The sequence below is a fragment of the Bubalus bubalis genome, chromosome 5 (assembly GCF_019923935.1).
Source record: "Bubalus bubalis isolate 160015118507 breed Murrah chromosome 5, NDDB_SH_1, whole genome shotgun sequence".
NCBI classification, from domain to species: Eukaryota; Metazoa; Chordata; class Mammalia; order Artiodactyla; family Bovidae; genus Bubalus; species Bubalus bubalis.
Window position 1 is genome coordinate 26058231 of NC_059161.1, and position 20131 is coordinate 26078361.

The 20131-nt window shown below is 39.0% G+C and overlaps 1 protein-coding gene across 1 annotated transcript in view; it reads left to right on the forward strand.

Moving 5' to 3' along the window:
* SLC9C2 (solute carrier family 9 member C2 (putative)) overlaps positions 1–20131 on the forward strand; it is a 93752-nt gene that overhangs the window by 60348 nt on the left and 13273 nt on the right. Inside the window, exons 15-21 of the mRNA XM_025285628.3 lie at positions 258–456; positions 1164–1352; positions 5107–5256; positions 5982–6033; positions 7978–8126; positions 10191–10316; positions 16057–16155. Coding sequence (XP_025141413.3) covers positions 258–456; positions 1164–1352; positions 5107–5256; positions 5982–6033; positions 7978–8126; positions 10191–10316; positions 16057–16155 — 964 coding nt within the window. The remainder of the gene's footprint in view (positions 1–257; positions 457–1163; positions 1353–5106; positions 5257–5981; positions 6034–7977; positions 8127–10190; positions 10317–16056; positions 16156–20131) is intronic.

Below are 20131 nucleotides of genomic sequence, written 5' to 3' on the forward strand. Positions count from 1 at the left end.
CTACTTATGTGAATGATAAGTATAAGATATTAACTTAAAAAAAAAGCTCCCCAGCCTTGATATAGATTACCAAGAGCCATATTTTTATCTTTTTCCCTTATGAATTTTATGTATAGAAAGTATGTTTTAAATTTTAATTATCTGTTATTTTATATCTTTCTGCAAATAAATGTTAATATTTACTTAAATAAACTTCAGATTTTAATTTTTGTACTTTTAAAGTGACCTGACATTTTATTTGATCTCTTTTTTTTCAGGCATAATAAATTTCTGATTTTTATATATCACATTGTATTTTCAGAAGAATTTGAAAATGCAGAACATATTATAGGAATAATGTACATTTATCCTATGATAATGCATCTGTGGCCAACGGCAAGAAAATTAAATGTGTCAGGACTGATATTTGTAAACTACTATTTTGTATTTTTATATCTGTTAGAATCAGCATTGAAGGTATCATTTAAAATAGAAATGTATCCTATATAAAAAGAACAATTTAGATAGCTTGAATCTATTTTGTCATTTTATTGGAGTAATTCCTACCAGAAGCCTTTTGCTGTAATAGTTGATAGGATTATGGAATTTTAGTACTCTTTTTGAGTTTTCTGAGTGAAATCAGTATAATAGTCACAGTCTTGAATATCAGATAAGAGAAGTATCATAAAAGTGGAGAGAATCTCAAAGATCAGATAAAAGAGAATTGAAAATCTAGGCATTTGATGTTTTCCTCAAATACTCCTTGTAACAATACAAAGAATAAATAAACGAATAAAAGAAAAACAGGTTGCTAGGTTCTTATCATGATGTAAGATGAAGACCACTTTTTAGGATAAATGCTTCAAAGATGATTTATCAGCATACTGTTTCATACTTCAATTATAATTAATAGTGTTTCAGTGAATTAATTCACTATTTTTCATTGCTTTTCTTTGGTGTTCCAGATTCATAATAGATTATATATATTTTAAATCAAATTATACCCTTTGATGTCAGACATTTATAAAGGATTTTTTTGAATTTCAAATGAATGACTTAAAACCCAGCTTTTGGAATGTAATGCATTTGTAGTTGAGCATTTAACTGTTAATTTTTAAGAGTCCCTCTCCCCACCTTTGTATACTGCTATGAAATGATGTATGTTCTATATGTTTTCTAAACAGATAATAATTTTGAAAAGGAAATATTTTCATCAACACTGGAATACTTTGGAATTTTTTATTGTGCTTATTGGAATTGTTGATATATTTTGTATATACTTTGTGAGACTGAGACCAGACAACTTGATTCTTATTCAGTTTACAGTAATAATAGGTTATTTCAGAATAATTAGATTTTTTCCTCTTCTCAAGGTAAAACTTCACATTAAAAAAATTTTTTTTTCTATACTATTTGTCAACTGAATTAAGAAAACTCATTATTTTAGAAGAAATGAGGGAGGGAGCTGCCTTTTCTCCTGGAACCCTCCCCCCACAGGTATCTGCTTGGTTCACCCTCTCACTCCTTCAAGTCATCACTCAACTCTCACCTTCTCATGGAGAAGGCCTTCCCTGACCATGCTACGTAAAATGGCAACCTGCCCTCCATACTCCCAGCTTTCTACCCCATCTCCCTGGTCCCTCTTCATTTGCTTAAATTAATTTTTTCTGCATAGCATTTACCACCTTTTTACTATATGTTGTATGTACTTTCCATGAGGTAAGTGTCTTTGTTTTGGTTACTGATGTAACCTAGAATGACACCTAGTATATGAAAGTAAAAGTATTAGTCGCTCAGTTGTGTCTGATTCTTTGCGATCCCATGGACTGTAGCCCACCAGGCTCCTCTCTCCATGGGTTTCTTCAGGCAAGAACACTAGAGTGGGTTGCCATTTCCTACTCCAGAGGATCTTCCCGACACAGGGATCAAACCTGTGTCTCTTATGTCTCCTGCACTGGCAGGCAGGTTCTTTACCACTCGTGCCACCTGTGTAAGTACTTACTAAATCAGGTATTGAATGAATAAATGAAAATGATAGCTCCACTTGAAGCAGGATAACCTGGAAACTAGTTCTCCAAGTTTTAGTAAAATTTTCTCATAAAGCCATAACTGCAGAAACATAAAATATTTACTCTAGAGTACACACTACTTCCTTAGACTACTGCCTATGAAGTTCAGTTTTACTGTGGCCTTCAATCTCCTTCAGTTCAGTTCAGTTCAGTCACTCAGTCGTGTCCGACTCTTTGCAACCCCATGAATTGCAGCACTTCAGGCCTCCCTGTCCATCACCATCTCCCGGAGTTCACTCAAACTCATGTCCATCAAGTCGGTGATGCCATCCAGCCATCTCATCCTCTGTCGTCCCCTTCTCCTCCTGCCCCCAATCCCTCCCAGCATCAGAGTCTTTTCCAATGAGTCAACTCTTCGCATGAGGTGGCCAAAGTACTGGAGTTTCAGCTTTAGCATCATTCCTTCCAAAGAACACCCAGGACTGATCTCCTTTAGAATGGACTGGTTGGACCTCCTTGCAGTCCAAGGGACTCTCGAGAGTCTTCTCCAACACCACAGTTCAAAAGCATCAATTCTTTGGCGCTCAGCATTCTTCGCAGTCCAACTCTCACATCCATACATGACTACTTAACAATGACCATTTCTTCATTTCTTCTTTTCGTGGCTCTCATTTTGATTCTGAAAGTAGATCTTCAGATTTTTCAGTCTCAGTTCTTAAGCTTCCTTTCTCTCTTTCCAATGGAGTTGCATGATATTAATATAGGCTTTTAACTTGGGATCTTTAGATGAGTTCTCTTGCCACTCCATATTTTTGAGTTGCTTAATTCTTATTAGGGAGCTTCTGTGGTGGCTCAGTGGTAAAGAATCTGCCTGCCAAAGCAGGAGATGCAGGTCCCATCCCTGGGTCAGGAAGATCCCTTGGAGAAGAAAATGGCAACCTATTCCAGTATTCTTGCCTAGGAAATCCCATGGACAGAGGAGCCTGGCTACAGTTCAGGGGATCGCCAAAGAGTCGGACATGACTTAGTGAATAAACAACAATTCTTACTACATTAAATAAATCTATTAGTATGTATTGAAGATATATAAACTTAATATTAAAAAATATTGCTCTAAACCCTGACGGTGAAAGGCAGACATTAGAATCCTCCACCTGGTCCCTATTTGCCAAGAAATTTAATAGTTGTCTTAGGTAGAATTGTCTGAATTCCCAGACATGTGCTTGTTGACTTTCCTTTTTTTGTTCCTTCCTTGATTCTATATTAAGTGTATATACACTTAGGGCTTTCTTGGTGGCTCAGTCAGTAAAGAATCTGCCTGCAATGCAGGACACCACCTGCAGTGCAGGAGACTTGGGTTCTATTCCTGGGTTGGGAAGATCCCCTGGAGAAGGAAATGGCAACCCACTCCAGTATTCTTGTCTGGAAAATCCCATGGACAGAGGAGCCTGGTGGGCTACAGTCCGTGGGGTTGCAAGAGTCGGACACGACTTAGTGACTAAAACACCACCATATATATACTTAATATAGAATAGAAATAAAATATGTTACCATTCTTTAATATTCTTAAGAATGACTTTAATAGTTATATACATAAAACCTGTTTCAGGGGTAATTTTGATTATTATTTTTTCCTTATGAGCTGAGTTTAGAACAAAGTGCCCACTTAGGGTATAATCTCATTATAATACAAACTATTCTAGGATATGTAGAGTGAGGCTAAGTCTTAATATAGAAGGTAGAGGCTTTCATAAGTAATCAGTTTTTACACTGGGATCTTATTCAGATGAATGTAAAATAAGTATTTTAGAAGGAATACTTTGCAAAAAGTCTCTCTGAGTGAAATAAAGATTTAGAGATGTGTTAGTACAGAAGTCAACCCTGTTTACAGTGTGAACCGTTTGCTATTTCTGTTCAGCGTGCTCTGAAAAATTCCAGTGGAGTGCAGTTAAGTAAATATAATCATGAGTAGCTTTTTTATTTTTTTTTTTAAACTGAGCACTTACTGTGTTCTAGGATCTGTGCAGACCACTTTACATACATATCTAGTTAAATTGTTAACAATACTGGGAAGTAGGTGTCCCCACTTTATCAAGTTAGGTGTCCTAGTAGCCAGTCTCAGCAGAGTGAGGCTTTCAAAAAAAGCAAATCTGTAACCTGGAAGAATATTGAAGAACTTTACTTTAGATCAGCCAGTGCATCATGGAATAAAACTTCATATTAAAAAAATCCTCTTCAATATGTCCCCTTCTCCCCAGTTTCACAACCAAAATAACAGTTTAAGAAAAGCTCTGCTTTCTCTGCTTGTGTGATTCCTTTGCTGTGATGTTCTTTTCCTGATCACGTCTTCCCCTTGTGTTACTTGGCCCGTCACCACCCTGCCTGTACTCTGTTGTGCCTCTGTGATTGACTGCATTGCTTGTGAGGGGCAGCTCCTCAGGAATCCTGGTACTTAGGTGTTATCCTCATTGAACAGATGAGGACGCTGAGTCCTTGGAGTCCCTAAGTAACTTGTTCAAGGTCACAGCACTGTGAGTAGCAGAGAGCTGGTATTTGAACTCAGGGAGGTTCTTATTTAAAAATCCCGCTCCCTTTAGTCACTATACTCTCCTGCTTCAGCTTGTCATTTGAGAAATTTAGAGTTAAGGAGAATCTCAGATTACCCTAAGTTCCTTATCTTGCAAGTGAAGAAACTGAGGTGTAGAGAGATTTATTCTGTTGGTAACTACTGTCCAGGTTATTGGGGTGACCTCTCTTGTCTTCTGAAAACTGGGAGTATGGAAAATAAGGGAAGAGGCAGTGAGTGGTAAGCACTTTGCCTTAAAGCTACAGAACCAGTTATTCATTGAGCTTTCTTTTCTTTAGAGAGGGGCTCTCAAACTTGAGTGTACATAGAAACACCTAGAAGACTTGTTAAAGCATTGATTTGGGGGCCTGTCCCCAGCATTTCTGATTCAGCAGGTCTGGAGTGGGGCCTGAGAATTTGTGTTTCAGCAGTGGATGTTTCAGTATTTGTATTCTAACAAGCTTGTTAGAAATGGCATGTTGAGAATATCTGCCTGAGAGGGTGCCTTTCCTCATCAAATTTTCATTTTTTTCCCCCTCTCCATTGTTCCAGATAATAATACCACTGCTGATAAATATTGTAGATGTGCAGATCAAAAAGCGCCTCAGCTTGACATATAGTATTACAAAAGGCTATGTCAAAAGTCTAGAGGATACCAAGTTTTTAATAAGACAGATTTCTAGCCGAAAGTCAATAGATCAGGTGAGAGACAAGTACTGGTCATTTGGGAAAAACATCCCTTAGGTGTATTGATTTAATTTAAGACCATTTCTGCATGTATTTGACTCAAAAGATAAATTATGTTAAGTGAAGGGGATTCAGTTGTTTATTATGTGATACGAGGTGCTGCAGAGAACAGTTTCTGTTCTTTAAATTTCAGCTCTGATTATCAAACTTCAAGAAGACCCAAAGCTCAAGAGCATGCCTCGGCCATGGTGGGAAGTTGACAAGTAACAATTGTATGATTGAACAGAAATTGTTTAGCCCAGAGTGGAGCTATTTCTTCAGTTATGTCAGGAGTTATCTGTAGGAAACATGACCTACCTGACACCACATTTTTCATTATTCCACTTGTTTTTGCACTCCCAGTAGATTGGCTCCCCAGTTGGCTGCTCTGTTTGACACCCTCTAGTGGGGTGCTATCTCTGAGGATTCTCTTTGGCACACAATGAAGTGCACACTAGTCTTTTCTGAGAAATATTAGATGCAATACTTATGTACTTATGTAAGCTACTACACAGCATTCATTGCACTATGAGAATGAGCCTGGGAAAAGCAGGTGAATTTACAAAGAGAGAAGAATTAAATATCTCCCCCAAATGATAATTAAGTGAGATTTTTCTACCATCCTTTTTTTCCCTCAAATTTTAAAGCCAGTAATGTACTTGGTATAATTAGAAATTAATACATTTCTTAATTTGTCATAGAAATTATATGAAATTTTGGAAACCAACAAACGGGATGCTGTCAAAGAACTAGGTAAGTAGTTGGGATATCTAATTTCCTGAAATCACATCTTATCATCCCATAATTTAACCAAAGGAAGACAAGTTCATGCTTTCATTCAATCACAGACTCATTCATTTATTCATTCAATAAGCATTTATTGAACGCATATAATGGGCCAGGTGTACCTAAAATTCAGATCCTGGTGGGAGGTGTGAGCGTATCAAGAGATAATTGCAAAAAGTTAGAGGAGTTCTGTTATTCGCTATGGGAGCATAAAAGCAAGAATGGAAAGTGCAGAAAGTGTGTTAAGGTGGCAAGATCATATTCCTTAAGGTTGTAAGAAAAAGATACACAAAGGATTACCTATGACAGAGAGTGTTGTTTTTGTTTCGCCCTACTTTGTTTGCAGGGGTACTCAAACAAAGTGAGTTTGTGAGGGATGAAGTTTTTTGAGCGTCTTCTGCCACTCTGCTTGAGTTGAAACATTCGGGGGAGCCCTAGGATTTTATACAAAACTCCTTGGATCTGCTTTCCTCATAAGGGGGCTGTGGACCAGGCTCTCAGTGTTTGCCAGAATATAGTTCCTGGTAGAGAGCCTGGCACCTGATATGCCCTTAACAAATGGATGTTACTGTAAAAGAAAGAAAGCAAAGCCCCTTTGTTTTTATAACCACATTGTAAGATGCCATATGGATTTATGAGGATCACACTTACCTTAACAAAACTGAAAAAGGCTAAGGAATGAAATTGTAAATTTGGAGACAATAGGTCAGAATATTTTGTCACCATCTCAGAAAATCCAGGACCCAGTGTTTCCATTCACATATCAGGCGGGTTTTTATTTCCATGCTTTTAAAGGTCAGGGGCCTAGGAGCTGCTGTCTTATGTTTTAGGTCAGTATGGAATATTACACAGTGTTCTTGATTCAGTCATGCGAAAGAGTGCCTGTTTCTGTATTGTTACTGCAACCTACTATTGAATGCTTATTATGTCAGGAATTGTGTTAATGGCTTTATATGCATTATTTCACTTGATCTTTATAACTCCATGAAGCAAATACTACTATCATCTTCATTTACAGATAATGAAACTGAGGGTTAGAAAATTTAACTCCCCTGAGGTGCTATGGCTGGTAAGAGGTGAGCTAGATCTCACACCAGGTGAGATCTCCTGTGCTCTCCACCATGCTGTCCTTCATTTCACTGCTCAGCTTATTTCAGTTCAGAAATGACTGAGTCCCTTCCAGATGTCAGGCATTGTGCTCAAGATGAGTATTACAAGGATGAAACAGATGCATTTTAAGCCTTGACTCCCAGTTCATCTCATGACTTCTCATGCTCATTGAAGAGGAAAAAATATGCAGTTTGATTTCAGAAAGACCCACAGTGCAAGTCCAGGCACACTTTCAGTCATTTATTCATCCAACCAATAAGAATTACACAATACGAAGGATGGACAAATAAGGAAGAATGATAATACTATCATGTAATGAGTTCTGTAATGAAGATATGTAGGAGATACCTTGGGAAAAAGATGGAGTGAATTTCTCTTAATTGGTGAAAGTGAAGTCGCTCAGTCATATCCGACTCTTTGCAACCCCATGGATTGCAGCCTAAGAGGTTCCTCTGTCCATGGGATTTTCCAGGCGAGAATACTGGAGTGGGTTGCCATTTACTTCTCCAGGAGATCTTCCCAACCCGGGGATCAAACCCGGGTCTCCCGCATTGTAGGCAGACGCTTTACCATCTGAGCCACCAGGGAAGTCACTAATTGGTGAAGGAAGCCTTTTTTCAATTTTCTCATCTATAAAATGGAGATGAAAATAACTGTAGTCCTACTGGCCTCACAAGTTCTATACAAAACAGGAATGAAAAGATATTGAGTAAATGCTTTGGAAATTGTAAACTTATGCAAATATTCATTACTATTGTGGTTATTGAATTGTTTGCTTACTGATACTTTTATTTGCTTCAGGACTCATAGAGCATGAGGGTCGTGATGTTGTCATTGCTTTGAAGACCAAGCAGGCAATCCGGAATGTGATTGCTAAAGCTCTGAAAAGCCTCACCTTCCTTTCGTCAAGAGGCATTATTGATAAATATGAGAGCGTCGAGATGAATAAGGTAAGTAAGCAATTTCCCATACTACTTGATTCCTAGGGAGATTGGGAAAAGGGTGAGTCAGGACAGTTGTTAACTCTGTCATTGTTGAAGTCTTTGTTAATGCCAGTGGCAACTAGTGCCATTGCTACCTGGTTCCCTCTATGTCAAAACCACTTGGTTTTTCTGAACCAACCTGAGCTAGGTTTGGTTAATTAAGCTAGGTTAGTTAAGCTAGGTATCTCCTACATATCTTCATTACAGAACTCACAAAGAAATGGAGCATTTATCATGAGGACACAGAGTATCTTACAGATCTCATGGTAACCAGACCACACGGCCAGGCCTCAGAAAGGGACTTGAGCTTTCAGCTTCTCCATTTCCTATCAGGGTTGCCCTCTGTGGCATCTTCTTTTGGCTCTCTACAAACTCATTAGATTTTTCTGCTTCTCTATCCACTGGTGGAATATCTACAGTCCAGTCCCAGTAGCTGTAGCAAGGAAAGTGGTAATTACATAATGTTAACATAGGTGGGAGGGGACCCACGTGTGTGTGTGTGTGTGTGTGTGTGTGTGTGTGTGTATGTGGAGATCAGGGAGGGAAGAGTTTGAGAGGAACAGGGGAGACACCCTAAGTGGTTGGCTGATAAATGGACTTGAAAAAATTACAAATTTGCAAAAAATTAAGACCATAAGAGGAAAAAATGTTTAATATTTAATTCTACCAGGCTATCACATCCACTGTCTAGACTGCGAATTGTGCAAATAGTAATGCTTTTTTCTCTCCTGTACAAGGAGGGTCTTATCTGCTTCATACCATAAAGAAGAAAAATAGAAGTTCTGGTCCCACATTCTGCCTGTGTTTCCAATGATAAGCTCTTCCTGGGTGTCACATGCTCATTCTTGTCCCTGGCACTTTTCAGCCACATGCCACCTGGGCTGTGCTTCAGGACATTCTCTGAACGTAGTCCTCTCTCCATGGCCCTGGCAGGGAAGTGGGCATGGGACAGGCCAGCTTTTCCTGTTTTAATTCTGCCTCATTAGTCTCTATAAGGTCACGGCACAGGACTAAATAGTAATATGATTTTTCCTTAGTATCTGTCAGAGGGATGAGAAGGGCCACTTTTTAGTTTTCTTCAAGTTACACCTCTGTTCATGTTGTGTTTTTTTCTATTTTGCCTTTATTACTTTGAAGATTGTATAAGGTTCAATTGAATGATTGATACCCATTAGTTAAATAAACAATAGCCTTTATGAAGAGAGAGACTTATTTTTTCCTATAGGTTTATTTAGAAAGGTAATGGACAAATCAATCATTCAACAGTTATTTGTTGAATGCCTATTAATTAATTGCCTAATTGTTAGCTGAAGAGGTATAATTATCAATCCCAGGTTGTAAGGAGCTAGGTAAGTCTAACCAATTTAGCTGAGTAAACATATGTTGAATACCTACTATGTCCCATGACTCTTGAGGAGACTTGGATACTTAATGAGTACAACATTGATTCCAAAGTCCATGGACACTCTTCCTCTTTTTTTCATTTAGTCATTTATCCAGGCAATCAACAAAAGTTACATATCACAGATAAGTAAACATAATAATACTACAATGTAATGAGTTCCATAAGGGAGATTTGTAAGAGATACACTGGGAATAACGCAAGTAAGTGCTTACCTCTTACTTGGGGAAGTCAGAGAAGACTTATAAAAGGCCTCAAAACTAGAACCTTATCCTCCAAAACTAGAAGAATGTAGAGAAGCAACTCACTCACATGTAAAAAGAATTTGAGAGAATGTGGCATTAAGTCATATAGTAATCAACAGTTAAGTTTGAGACTAAGACAGGGTAGAATATAGCTATTAATTGGATTATAAAAAGGATAAATTCAATATGAGTTAATATACTAGTGAAAATAGTAAGTGGAGAAAAAGAACCCCCCCGCCCCCCCCCGCAAAAAAAAAATTAGAAGACAATTTAAAGAAGAAAAGCTCTGCAAAACAGTATTTTATTTAGATTTCCTTCATTTTTACCTGATGTCCCTTTTCTGTTACAGGATCTGATCACCATTATTTTGATTGTTTGTTTTAGGTACTTCTTGAAAAAATAAAATCATTGAATAACTTTCCAATGGCAATCCCTCTCCCTACTCCTGACAAGTATCTTCATAATATCATTTGGCTAGAAAATAAAGATGTTCTCATTGAATTCTTCAAGGTAAAGATTCTGTCTTATATTCTAGCTCATGTTCAATGATAATTATTTTTCATTCCCTAATATAAGATTAATAATAATAATAAAAAAAAAACATATCCAAGGCAAGACTCCTGTAATGGGCAGTAAAGGATGTCAAAATGGAGGCCCAGCAAAACCAAGAAGAGTGGATTTCATTTTGAGCCTAAAGCACAAAGATTTTTTTTTTATAATTGCTTATCTGCTTAGGATGATATGTTTTTTAATACATTACCCAATTATTACCAGTCCCAGTCCCATCTTATTTTCTGATGAAGAGCCCCAGACTTCCAGATGCACACTCTATAAAAGACTTTTTTAGATCAAGGGTCTCATATTTAAGTTACTTTGCAGGCCAGGCAGATAATATAAAAGTAAAACCATCTGGGTGTAATATAAATAGGGAACAGGACTGTAGTATATTCCAGAGTTCATGCTTTGTCTGAAGTCAGCTGAGTATTCCTACAGGAATGTGTACTCTTTCAATAGATAGCTATTGAGTAGCCTCTTTGAGCCAGAGAATGTTCTAGGTTTGGGGATATGGTGGTGAACAAAGTAAATAAATTCCTGCTTTCATTGACTTTATGTTATATGGATGGAGACGGACAATAAACATACCCATGCATAAATATATAGTCTGTCAGGTGGTGACAAATGCTATATGGAGAAAAGGTGAAAAAGGAGAATATAGGTAGGCAGCTATTTTATATCGATGGTTAGAGAAGACTGCTCTAGTACCTTTCCTCTGGACAGAGATCTGAAATAAGTGAGCGAATACACCATTTTGATATCTGGGAGAAGGCAGATGCAGTGCCCTGAGATGGATATGCTTGCTGTGTTCAAAGTGAAGTCGCTCAGTCGTGTCCAACTCTTTGTGACCCCATGGACTGTAGCCCGCCAGGCTCCTTTGTCCATGGGACTTTCTAGGCAAGAATACTGGAGTGGTTTGCCATTTCCTTCCCCAGGAGATCTTCCTGAACCAGGGATCAAACCCTGGTCTCCCGCACTGCAGGCAGACTCTTTACTGATGGAGCCACCAGGGAAGCCCTGACTGCTCTGTTCAGGGAACATCACAAAGGCCCCTGTGGAAGGACCAGTGCTGGAGGGAGGAGATAAGACTAAGCATTTGTGGCAAGCTTGAGTTTGTAGAACTTTGTAGGTCATTCTTAGGATGTTGGCTTTTACTCAGAATTAAGTGGAAACATGTTGAAAGGTTTTGAAGAGAGAAGTGACATGATCTAACTTACACTTAAAAATGATCATCTGCTGATGTGTTAAGGATAGGCTGTAGGGGGTCAAGGGCAAGCCAGGGCATCCAGGTAGGACATGATTATGATAATGTAGGCAAGAGATGATAGTGACTTGGATGAGTGAAAGTGATGAGAAGAGTTCAGACTCAATAGGCTTTGAAGAGACAGCATATAAATGTTGATGGAGTGAGTGCTAGAGAGAGAAAGAATGACTTCTAGAATTTTAGGCTGAAATAGAAAATAATCTGAAAATGGATTAGCCCTTTATTTAGATGGGGAAGAGAAGATTTATATAGGGTGGGAGTTGGGCAAGAGTTTGATTCTGAATAGGTTAAATTTGAGAAGGCTATTAGACATCCAAGTGGAGCTGTTGAGTAGGCAGTTAGATACATGACTAGAATGTAGGTGGGAGGTCAAATTGGAGAAAGACATTTTGGAGTTGTCAGCATAGAGATAATATTTAAGACCTTGAAACTTGATAACTCAAGGAATTGTTATGAACATCCAAGGGTTGAGTTGTGAGCTATGAATCAGATTGATGGTTGCCAGAGGAGGGGAGTGGAAGCTGGGTAAATTAGACAAGTGGGTTAAAGGGTACAAACTTCCAAGTTACAAGATAGAAAATTACTAGGTATGCAACATGATGACTATAGTTATATAGTCATATATGTACAGTATATTTGAAAGCTCTAGGAGTGTAGAATCTAAAAGTTCTTGTCACATGGAAAAAAATTTTTGTAACTGTATGAAGTGATATATGTTAACTAAATTTATAGTGATAGTCATTTTGCAATATGTGCATGTCAAGTCATTATGCTGTATACCTTAAACTTATATTGTGTGTGTGTGTGTACTCAGTCACTCAGCTGTGTCTGACTCTTCACAGCCCTATGGACTGTAGCCTGCCAGGTTCCTCTCTCCACTGTATTTTCCCTGGCAAGAATACTGGAGAGGGTTGCCATTTCCTCTTTCAGGGGACCTTCCTCACCCAGGGATTGAACCTGCGTCTCCTGCATTGCAGGTGGACTCTTTACTGCTAAGTAGTTATGTCTCGGTAAAGCTGGAAAAGAAGAATTGAGGAGTTATCCATCAAATAGGAGAAAAAAAAAAGAATGGTGTCCCACAGCTAAGTGAAGAAAGTATTTCAAGAAGGAGAAAGTGATCAACTATGTCATATGAGGCTGAGAGATCACATAAGATGAAGTCTGAAAATTGACTATTAGATTTAATAATGTAAAAGTCAAATTTTTAAAGGAGAATCCATACATTTGTGTTTTTATGTGAATTTTAAAACTTGGCAACCAATTCAGAATTTTAAAGATACTGTGCAAGCCAAACAAAATATATCTGTGGACTGGATATGACTCATGGACCACCAGTTTGTGGTTTTAGTTTTAAATGGCTATTATATGAGTGAAAGTCACTCAGTCATGTCTGACTCTGTGACCCCATGGACTATACACTCCATCCCTTTTCCAGGGGATCTTCCAACCCAGGGATCGAACCCAGGTCTCCCACATCGCAGGTGGATTCTTTACCAGCTGAGCCACAAGGGAAGCCCAAGAATACTGGAGTGGGTAGCCTATCCCTTCTCCAGCAGATCTTCCCGATACAGGAATCGAACCGGGGTCTCCTGCATTGCAGGTGGATTCTTTACCAACTGAGCTATCAGGGAAGCCCTGATAATTATATGAATTATATCATAGTTAAATGAATTATATGAATAATAACTGTTTCATCAACTTGCTGAAATCTATTGGAATCAGGAAAACTCTGTGACAAAGAGTGGTACTTGTTTTGCTGTAAATTTGGTTGTGCTCTACCTTGTGATCTAGACACGGAGATATATGTCATCTGTTTAACTATGAGGGAACATTTTCCTTGTTTTCTATAAAGAGAGCAGTCATAAGAGGGTTTTACTGAGCTTTGAAGATCTGATTTCATTTAGGCCATAGTGTTTACTTTATGCCAGAAATTTTTGAATTTTCCTTTTGAAATTAATTTCAAATTTAATTAAAGTAAGACTTGTATGGTTGAAAGTAACAAAACCCTATCTGAACTAGTTTAAGCAAGAGGGGATCTTACTAACAATATATTGCAGTGGTATATGAGAAGAAAAGGGCAGCAGGGAATGAGATAGATAGCATCACCCACTCAGTGGACATGAATCTGAGCAAACCCTGGATGATAGTGAAGGACAGGAAAGCCTGGCATGCTGCAGTCCATGGGGTCGCAAAGAGTGAGACATGACTTAGCGACTGAACAACTGACACCAAGAAACAGTTGACAGACTAACCCTGAACAGGGCAGGAATCAGGCCAGCTCTGGAATGTCAGTGGTAGGAATTTGTGGACTCTTCCTCTAGCACATGGCTATGATGACCCAGTTCTCAGTCCCAGGCTCTTTGTCCTTTAGTTCAAATTCTTGAGAGAGAAATCCAACTAGCTTAGCTTGAATCAAACGTCCAGCTTTGGGGAGTACAAGTGTGACTGTGAGAAGGGGGAAACCTAATGGTCAGGGGCCGTTGAAGGTAGTCTGGGGAATAGAGGGTGGGAGGTGAGGGGTGGGCTTGGACTGGGAAGAAGGTATCTAAGGTGTGTTGATTACAATCTGCATCCTCTTCAGTTTTTTAAAATATCCAAGTTTAAAATTTGAATTTGGTTCTTTATAGGTAATGCTCTCACAAGTATAATTAACTGACCATCCTGCAGTGAATGGGGGAGGAATGGGAAAAACAATGGGTAGGAACTCCATAAATTAATGATTTCCATACACCTGAGATGAATCTATAACCAGGGCACAAGCTTCCTCCACTCCTTAGCCTGCCATGCCTAAGCAAAGCTGTCAGACTCTCTCCACTCCCTTTCAGACATGACTCACTGTTTTTTAAAAAATGTTTATTTATTTTTAGTGGTGCTGGGTCTTCACTGCTGTGTGGATTTTCTCTAGGTGCGGAGAGCAGGGGCTACTCTTCATTGCAGTGCTGGGGCTTCTCATTGCGGTGGCTTCTCTTGTTGCGGAGCACAGGCTGTAGAGCACACGGGCTTCAGTAGTTGCTGCACGTGGGCTCGGTAGTTGCGGCTCTCCGGCTCTAAAATGGTTCACTCATTAAGTGGCCCTTTTCCTTAATATGTTGGTTATTGGTAGCCACTTAGGTCAGATTTCACTGGGATAAAGAAAAATGTAATGAACTGGGAGCACATGAGCATTATTCTCATCAGGGTTAGCCCAGGGAATGCATGGAAAAATCCTTATAGTAAACAAAAGAAACACCCCCTTATTATAGATGTTAATTTCAATCTTGGTCTCTATCGCAGCAGCAACAGTTAATTTTCACTACTCCTTCCTCCTTTCATCCTTCAACTGTTGTGGTTAATTAAAAAGGTGATAGTATATGAGGATAAGCCTAAAGACAACAATTGAAAAAAATAAAGATCTGAATAATACATAAGCTGGATATTATAATAAAAAAATTTATTTGGATGTGTCAGATCTTACGTGGCACATGAGATCCTCATCGCTTCATATGGGATCTTTCCTTGCAGTGCATAGACTCTAGTTGTGGCACATGGATTATCAAGTTGTGGTGCCTGGGCTCCAGAGTGTGCGGGCTTTTTACTGTGCATGTGAGCCCCTTGGAGTCCTGGCTCCGGCTCACCTCTCCAGTCCTGCATCCACCCGGACTCCAGGCACTTCTAGCTTTTCCTCCATAAAAAAGCACCAAAAAATTATACTTTGTGATTTTGTTACTATAAAGATGACTATATTAGCATTAGATGCTTTAGTATTAAGACATTTTACTCTACCTAAAAGTCGTCTTATTTTCTTCTGATTTTAAAAGAAACTAAAGCACTGTTGTGAATCCCTAAAAGTACTGTGAACTCTGGACACTGTGCCTATTGATGCCTAATGGAGAGCTCCACCCTGGTCTCCATCCCTCCCTGCCTGAGATGTATTGAATCTTCTGTGTTACCCCACAATGCAGTTATTCTATTTGCTAATGGGTCTTTGCGTAAACTGAAACCTCTGCCCTGAATGGTCTTCAGTTCATGGTATCCTGGCTGCCTTGTTACTCTTCCCTCAGGTCTCAGTTTAGCTGTTCCTTCCCTAGACACCCAAGTCAGGGTTTCTGTGGCCTTTCTGAATTTGTTTCCCAGAGCGCCCTGCCCCTGTCTCCTTGACCAGAATTATTATACTTTATTGTAAACATTTATCCAACCTAGCATTTATTGGGTGTTTCTGCCAGTCACTCTGCTAGGTCCTAAGCACAAAGTCTGCAGTTTGCTTACTTGTCCCTTTTTTCCCTAAAAGTTAATGAGATTTGTCAAAACATTATAACTCATTAACAAACCAAAGAATATAGTTTGTTTTTATGCTACTTTTTAGCTTTTAAAATCTTATTTCTCTTTAGAGAAGCAGATTATGAAGATTTGTGTTGATTCTTTTTCTTTCCTTTCCTGTTTCTTTTCTTTCAGGAAAGAGCTAAACTTGCCTATTTTGACTATGGAGATGTCATTTGTAAAGAAGGTGAAATGCCACAAGGAATCTACTTGATTATTTCAGGAATGGCAATAGTAAGGAACTAGTCTTGAAATTTGTAATTATCACATAAGGAGAAATTTAGGAACCAAGAAAATTTCAAATTTTTAACATAATTTCTTTTCAAATGAAACCATTTCTGTTTGGAGCTAACACAACAGCTGAGAGATAATTATAACACCCACCATCTTAAAGGTGCTTCCCATCTTACAAAATGTTTTCATAATTATTACTTATTCTTCACAACAATCCTGGCAGGGACAGTCTTTTCTGTGATGGTCATATAAGGAACCCAGTACTTGGAGTGGTTGGGTTACTCATCTAAAGGAAATGAGAGTCAAGGTTGAGGAAATAGACCGCAGTGTCACTTTCTCCCAGAGGTCAAATAGGGATGAAGAACATACCATTTTTAACTTATAGGAGGTCTTTATCCTCAGTAAGAGTGATAGGGACAAGAAGCCTTTAGAAACTGAATACCAGTAGCTGGATCCATGGGTGAGCCCCAGCTATGACAACATAATTAATAGAGCCTATATGACAGTTACGAGTGACAAACCCTTATTATTAGCGCAAATATATTTGGCTTTATATTTTTAGAATGAGTGTTTCAGACCTTAAAAAAACCAAAGTTAATCATGGAAATAAACTATAATTATAAACACTAACTAACACATGTATCAGTTCAGTTCAGTTGCTCAGTCGTGTCTGACTCTTTGCGACCCCATGAATCGCAGAACGCCAGGCCTCCCTGTCCATCACCAACTCCTGGAGTTCACTCAGACTCACATCCATCGAGTCAGTGATGCCATCCAGCCATCTCATCCTCTGTCGTCCCCTTCTCCTCCTGCCCCCAATCCCTCCCAGCATCAGAGTCTTTTCCAATGAGTCAACTCTTCACATGAGGTGGCCAAAGTACTGGAGTTTCAGCTTCAGCATCATTCCTTCAAAAGAAATCCCAGGGCTGATCTCCTTCAGAATGGACTGGTTGGATCTCCTTGCAGTCCAAGGGACTCTCAAGAGTCTTCTCCAACACCACAGTTCAAAAGCATCAATTCTTCGGCGCTCAGCCTTCTTCACAGTCCAACTCTCACATCCATACATGACCACCGGAAAAAACATAGCCTTGACTAGACGGACCTTTGTTGGCAAAGGAATGTCTCTTTTTCAATATGCTATCTAGGTTGGTCATAACTTTCCTTCCAAGGAGTAATTGGAAGGAAAATTTTAATTTCATGGCTTTAATTTCATGGTCTTTTAATTTTATGGCTGCAGTCACCATCTGCAATAATTTTGGAGCCCAAAAAAATAAAGTCTGACACTGTTTCCACTGTTTCCCCATCTATTTCCCATGAAGTGATGGGACCGGATGCCATGATCTTCGTTTTCTGAATGCTGAGTTTTAAGCCAACTTTTTCACTCTCCACTTTCACCTTTATCAAGAGGCTTTTTAGTTCCTCTTCACTTGCCATAAGGGTGGTGTCATCTGCATATCTGAGGTTATTGATACTTCTCCCAGCAATCTTGATTCCAGGTTGTGCTTCTTCCAGTCCAGCATTTCTCATGATGTACTCTGCATAGAAGTTAAATAAACAGGGTGACAATATACAGCCTTGATGTACTCCTTTTCCTATTTGGAACCAGTCTATTGTTCCATGTCCAGTTCTAACTGTTGCTTCCTGACCTGCATACAGGTTTCTCAAGAGGCAGGTCAGGTGGTCTGGTATTCCCATCTCTTTCAGAATTTCCCACAGTTTATTGTGATCCACACAGTCAAAGGCTTTGGCATAGTCAATAAAGCAGAAATAGATGTTCTTCTGGAACTCTCTTGCTTTTTCCATGATCCAGCGGATGTTGGCAATTTGATCTCTGGTCCTCTCCCTTTTCTAAAACCATCTTGAACATCAGGAAGTTCATGGTTCACATATTGCTGAAGCCTGGCTTGGAGAATTTTGAGCATTACTTTACTAGTGTGTGAGATGAGTGCAATTGCGCGGTTGTTTGAGCATTCTTTGGCATTGCCTTTTTTTGGGATTGGAATGAAAACTGACCTTTTCCAGTTCTGTGGCCACTGCTGAGTTTTCCAAATTTGCTGGCATATTGAGTGCAGCACTTTCACAGCATCATCTTTCAGGATTTGAAATAGCTCAACTGGTATAACACTTATTAAGTGTCTGGCACTTTTCATTCATTCATTTACTCATTCATTCAACAAATATTTGCTTCATTACTATCATGCAGTAGACACGTTCATTCTAGGCATAGAACTGAGAAAACATAAAAAAGCCCTGTCTTCTTAGAAGTTAATTTCTTGTAGAAGCATAGAAGGAGATGGAACAATGGACAAAATACCTAAGTTAAATATGTAGTATGTTAGCAGTGATCAAGAGTTGAAGAGGCTAGTTGTGACATTTAAAAAGATGATCGAGAATGGCAATATGTTATGACATTTTGTCCTTCTATCAACCTCATGAGAAAACTGATGGACAGAGAAATCAACTCATTTGTCCCTCTCCAGTCTTGATGACTACTTCCTTTTCTACTTGGAGGGCTCATGTGATTACATTGGAGCCCATAGGATAATCCAGAATCATCTCTTTAAGTTTAGCTGATTAGTAACCTTAATTCTATCTGCAAAATCCCTTCACAGCAGTTCATAGATCAATGTTTGATTGAATAACAAAAAGATAGGAACCTTGGAAGGCCTTCTTTAAAATTCTTCTTGCCACAAATGTAATCGTCTTTCCTTGGTTTGTAAAAAGCAGAACCATTCTTCTTTACTGTTAAGTCCCCTGCGTACAGACCTTCAAGTTGCAAACTTTCAAATATACAAGTATGTCCCTGTATGCCAGCTGTACTGCTGTACTTTTCAATATACTGTACTGTAAGCTTAGAAATGTTTTCTTTATTATTTGTGTTTGTTTTCATGCGTTATTTGTGTGAAAAGTATTATAAACCTATTACAGTATAGAACATATAACCAATTGTGTTAGTTGGGCACTTAGGTTAACTTTGTTGGACTTACAAACATATTGGACTTAAGAACACACTTTCAGAACGGAACTTGTTTGTGTGTAGGGGACTTGTACTCAAAAGGCTTTTGGACTTCATTAAAAATTAGTATGCAGGTCAGGAAGCAACAGTTAGAACTGGACATGGAACAACAGACTGGTTCCAAATAGGAAAAGGAGTACGTCAAGGCTGTATATTGTCACCCTGCTTATTTAACTTACATGCAGAGTACATCATGAGAAATGCTGGGCTGGACGAAGTACAAGCTTGAATCCAGATTGCTGAGAGAAATATCAATAACCTCAGATATGCAGATGACACCATCCTTATGGCAGAAAGTGAAGAGGAACTCAAAGGCCTCTTGATGAAGGTGAAAAAGGAGAGTGAAAAAGTTGGCTTAAAACTCAACATTCAGAAAATGAAGATCATGGCATCTGGTCCCATCACTTCATAGCAAATAGATGGGGAAACAGTGGAAACAGTGTCAGACTTTATTTTTGGGGGCTCCAAAATCACTGCAGATGGTGACTGCAGCCATGAAATTAAAAGACGCTTACTCCTTGGAAGGAAAGTTATGACCAACCTAGATAGCATATTGAAAAGCAGAGACATTCCTTTGCCAACAAAGGTCCATCTAGTCAAGGCTATGGTTTTTCCAGTGGTCATGTATGCATGTGAGAGTTGGACTGTGAAGAAGGCTGAGCGCCGAAGAATTGATGCTTTTGAACTGTGGTGTTGGAGAAGACTCTTGAGAGTCCCTTGGACTGCAAGGAGATCCAACCAGTCCATTCTGAAGGAGATCAGCCCTGGGATTTCTTTTGAAGGAATGATGCTAAAGCTGAAACTCCAGTACTTTGGCCACCTCATGCAAAGAGTTGACTCATTGGAAAAGACTCTGATGCTGGGAGGGATTGGGGGCAGGAGGAGAAGGGGACGACAGAGGATGAGATGGCTGGATGGCATCACTGACTCGATGGACATGAGTCTGAGTGAACTCCAGGA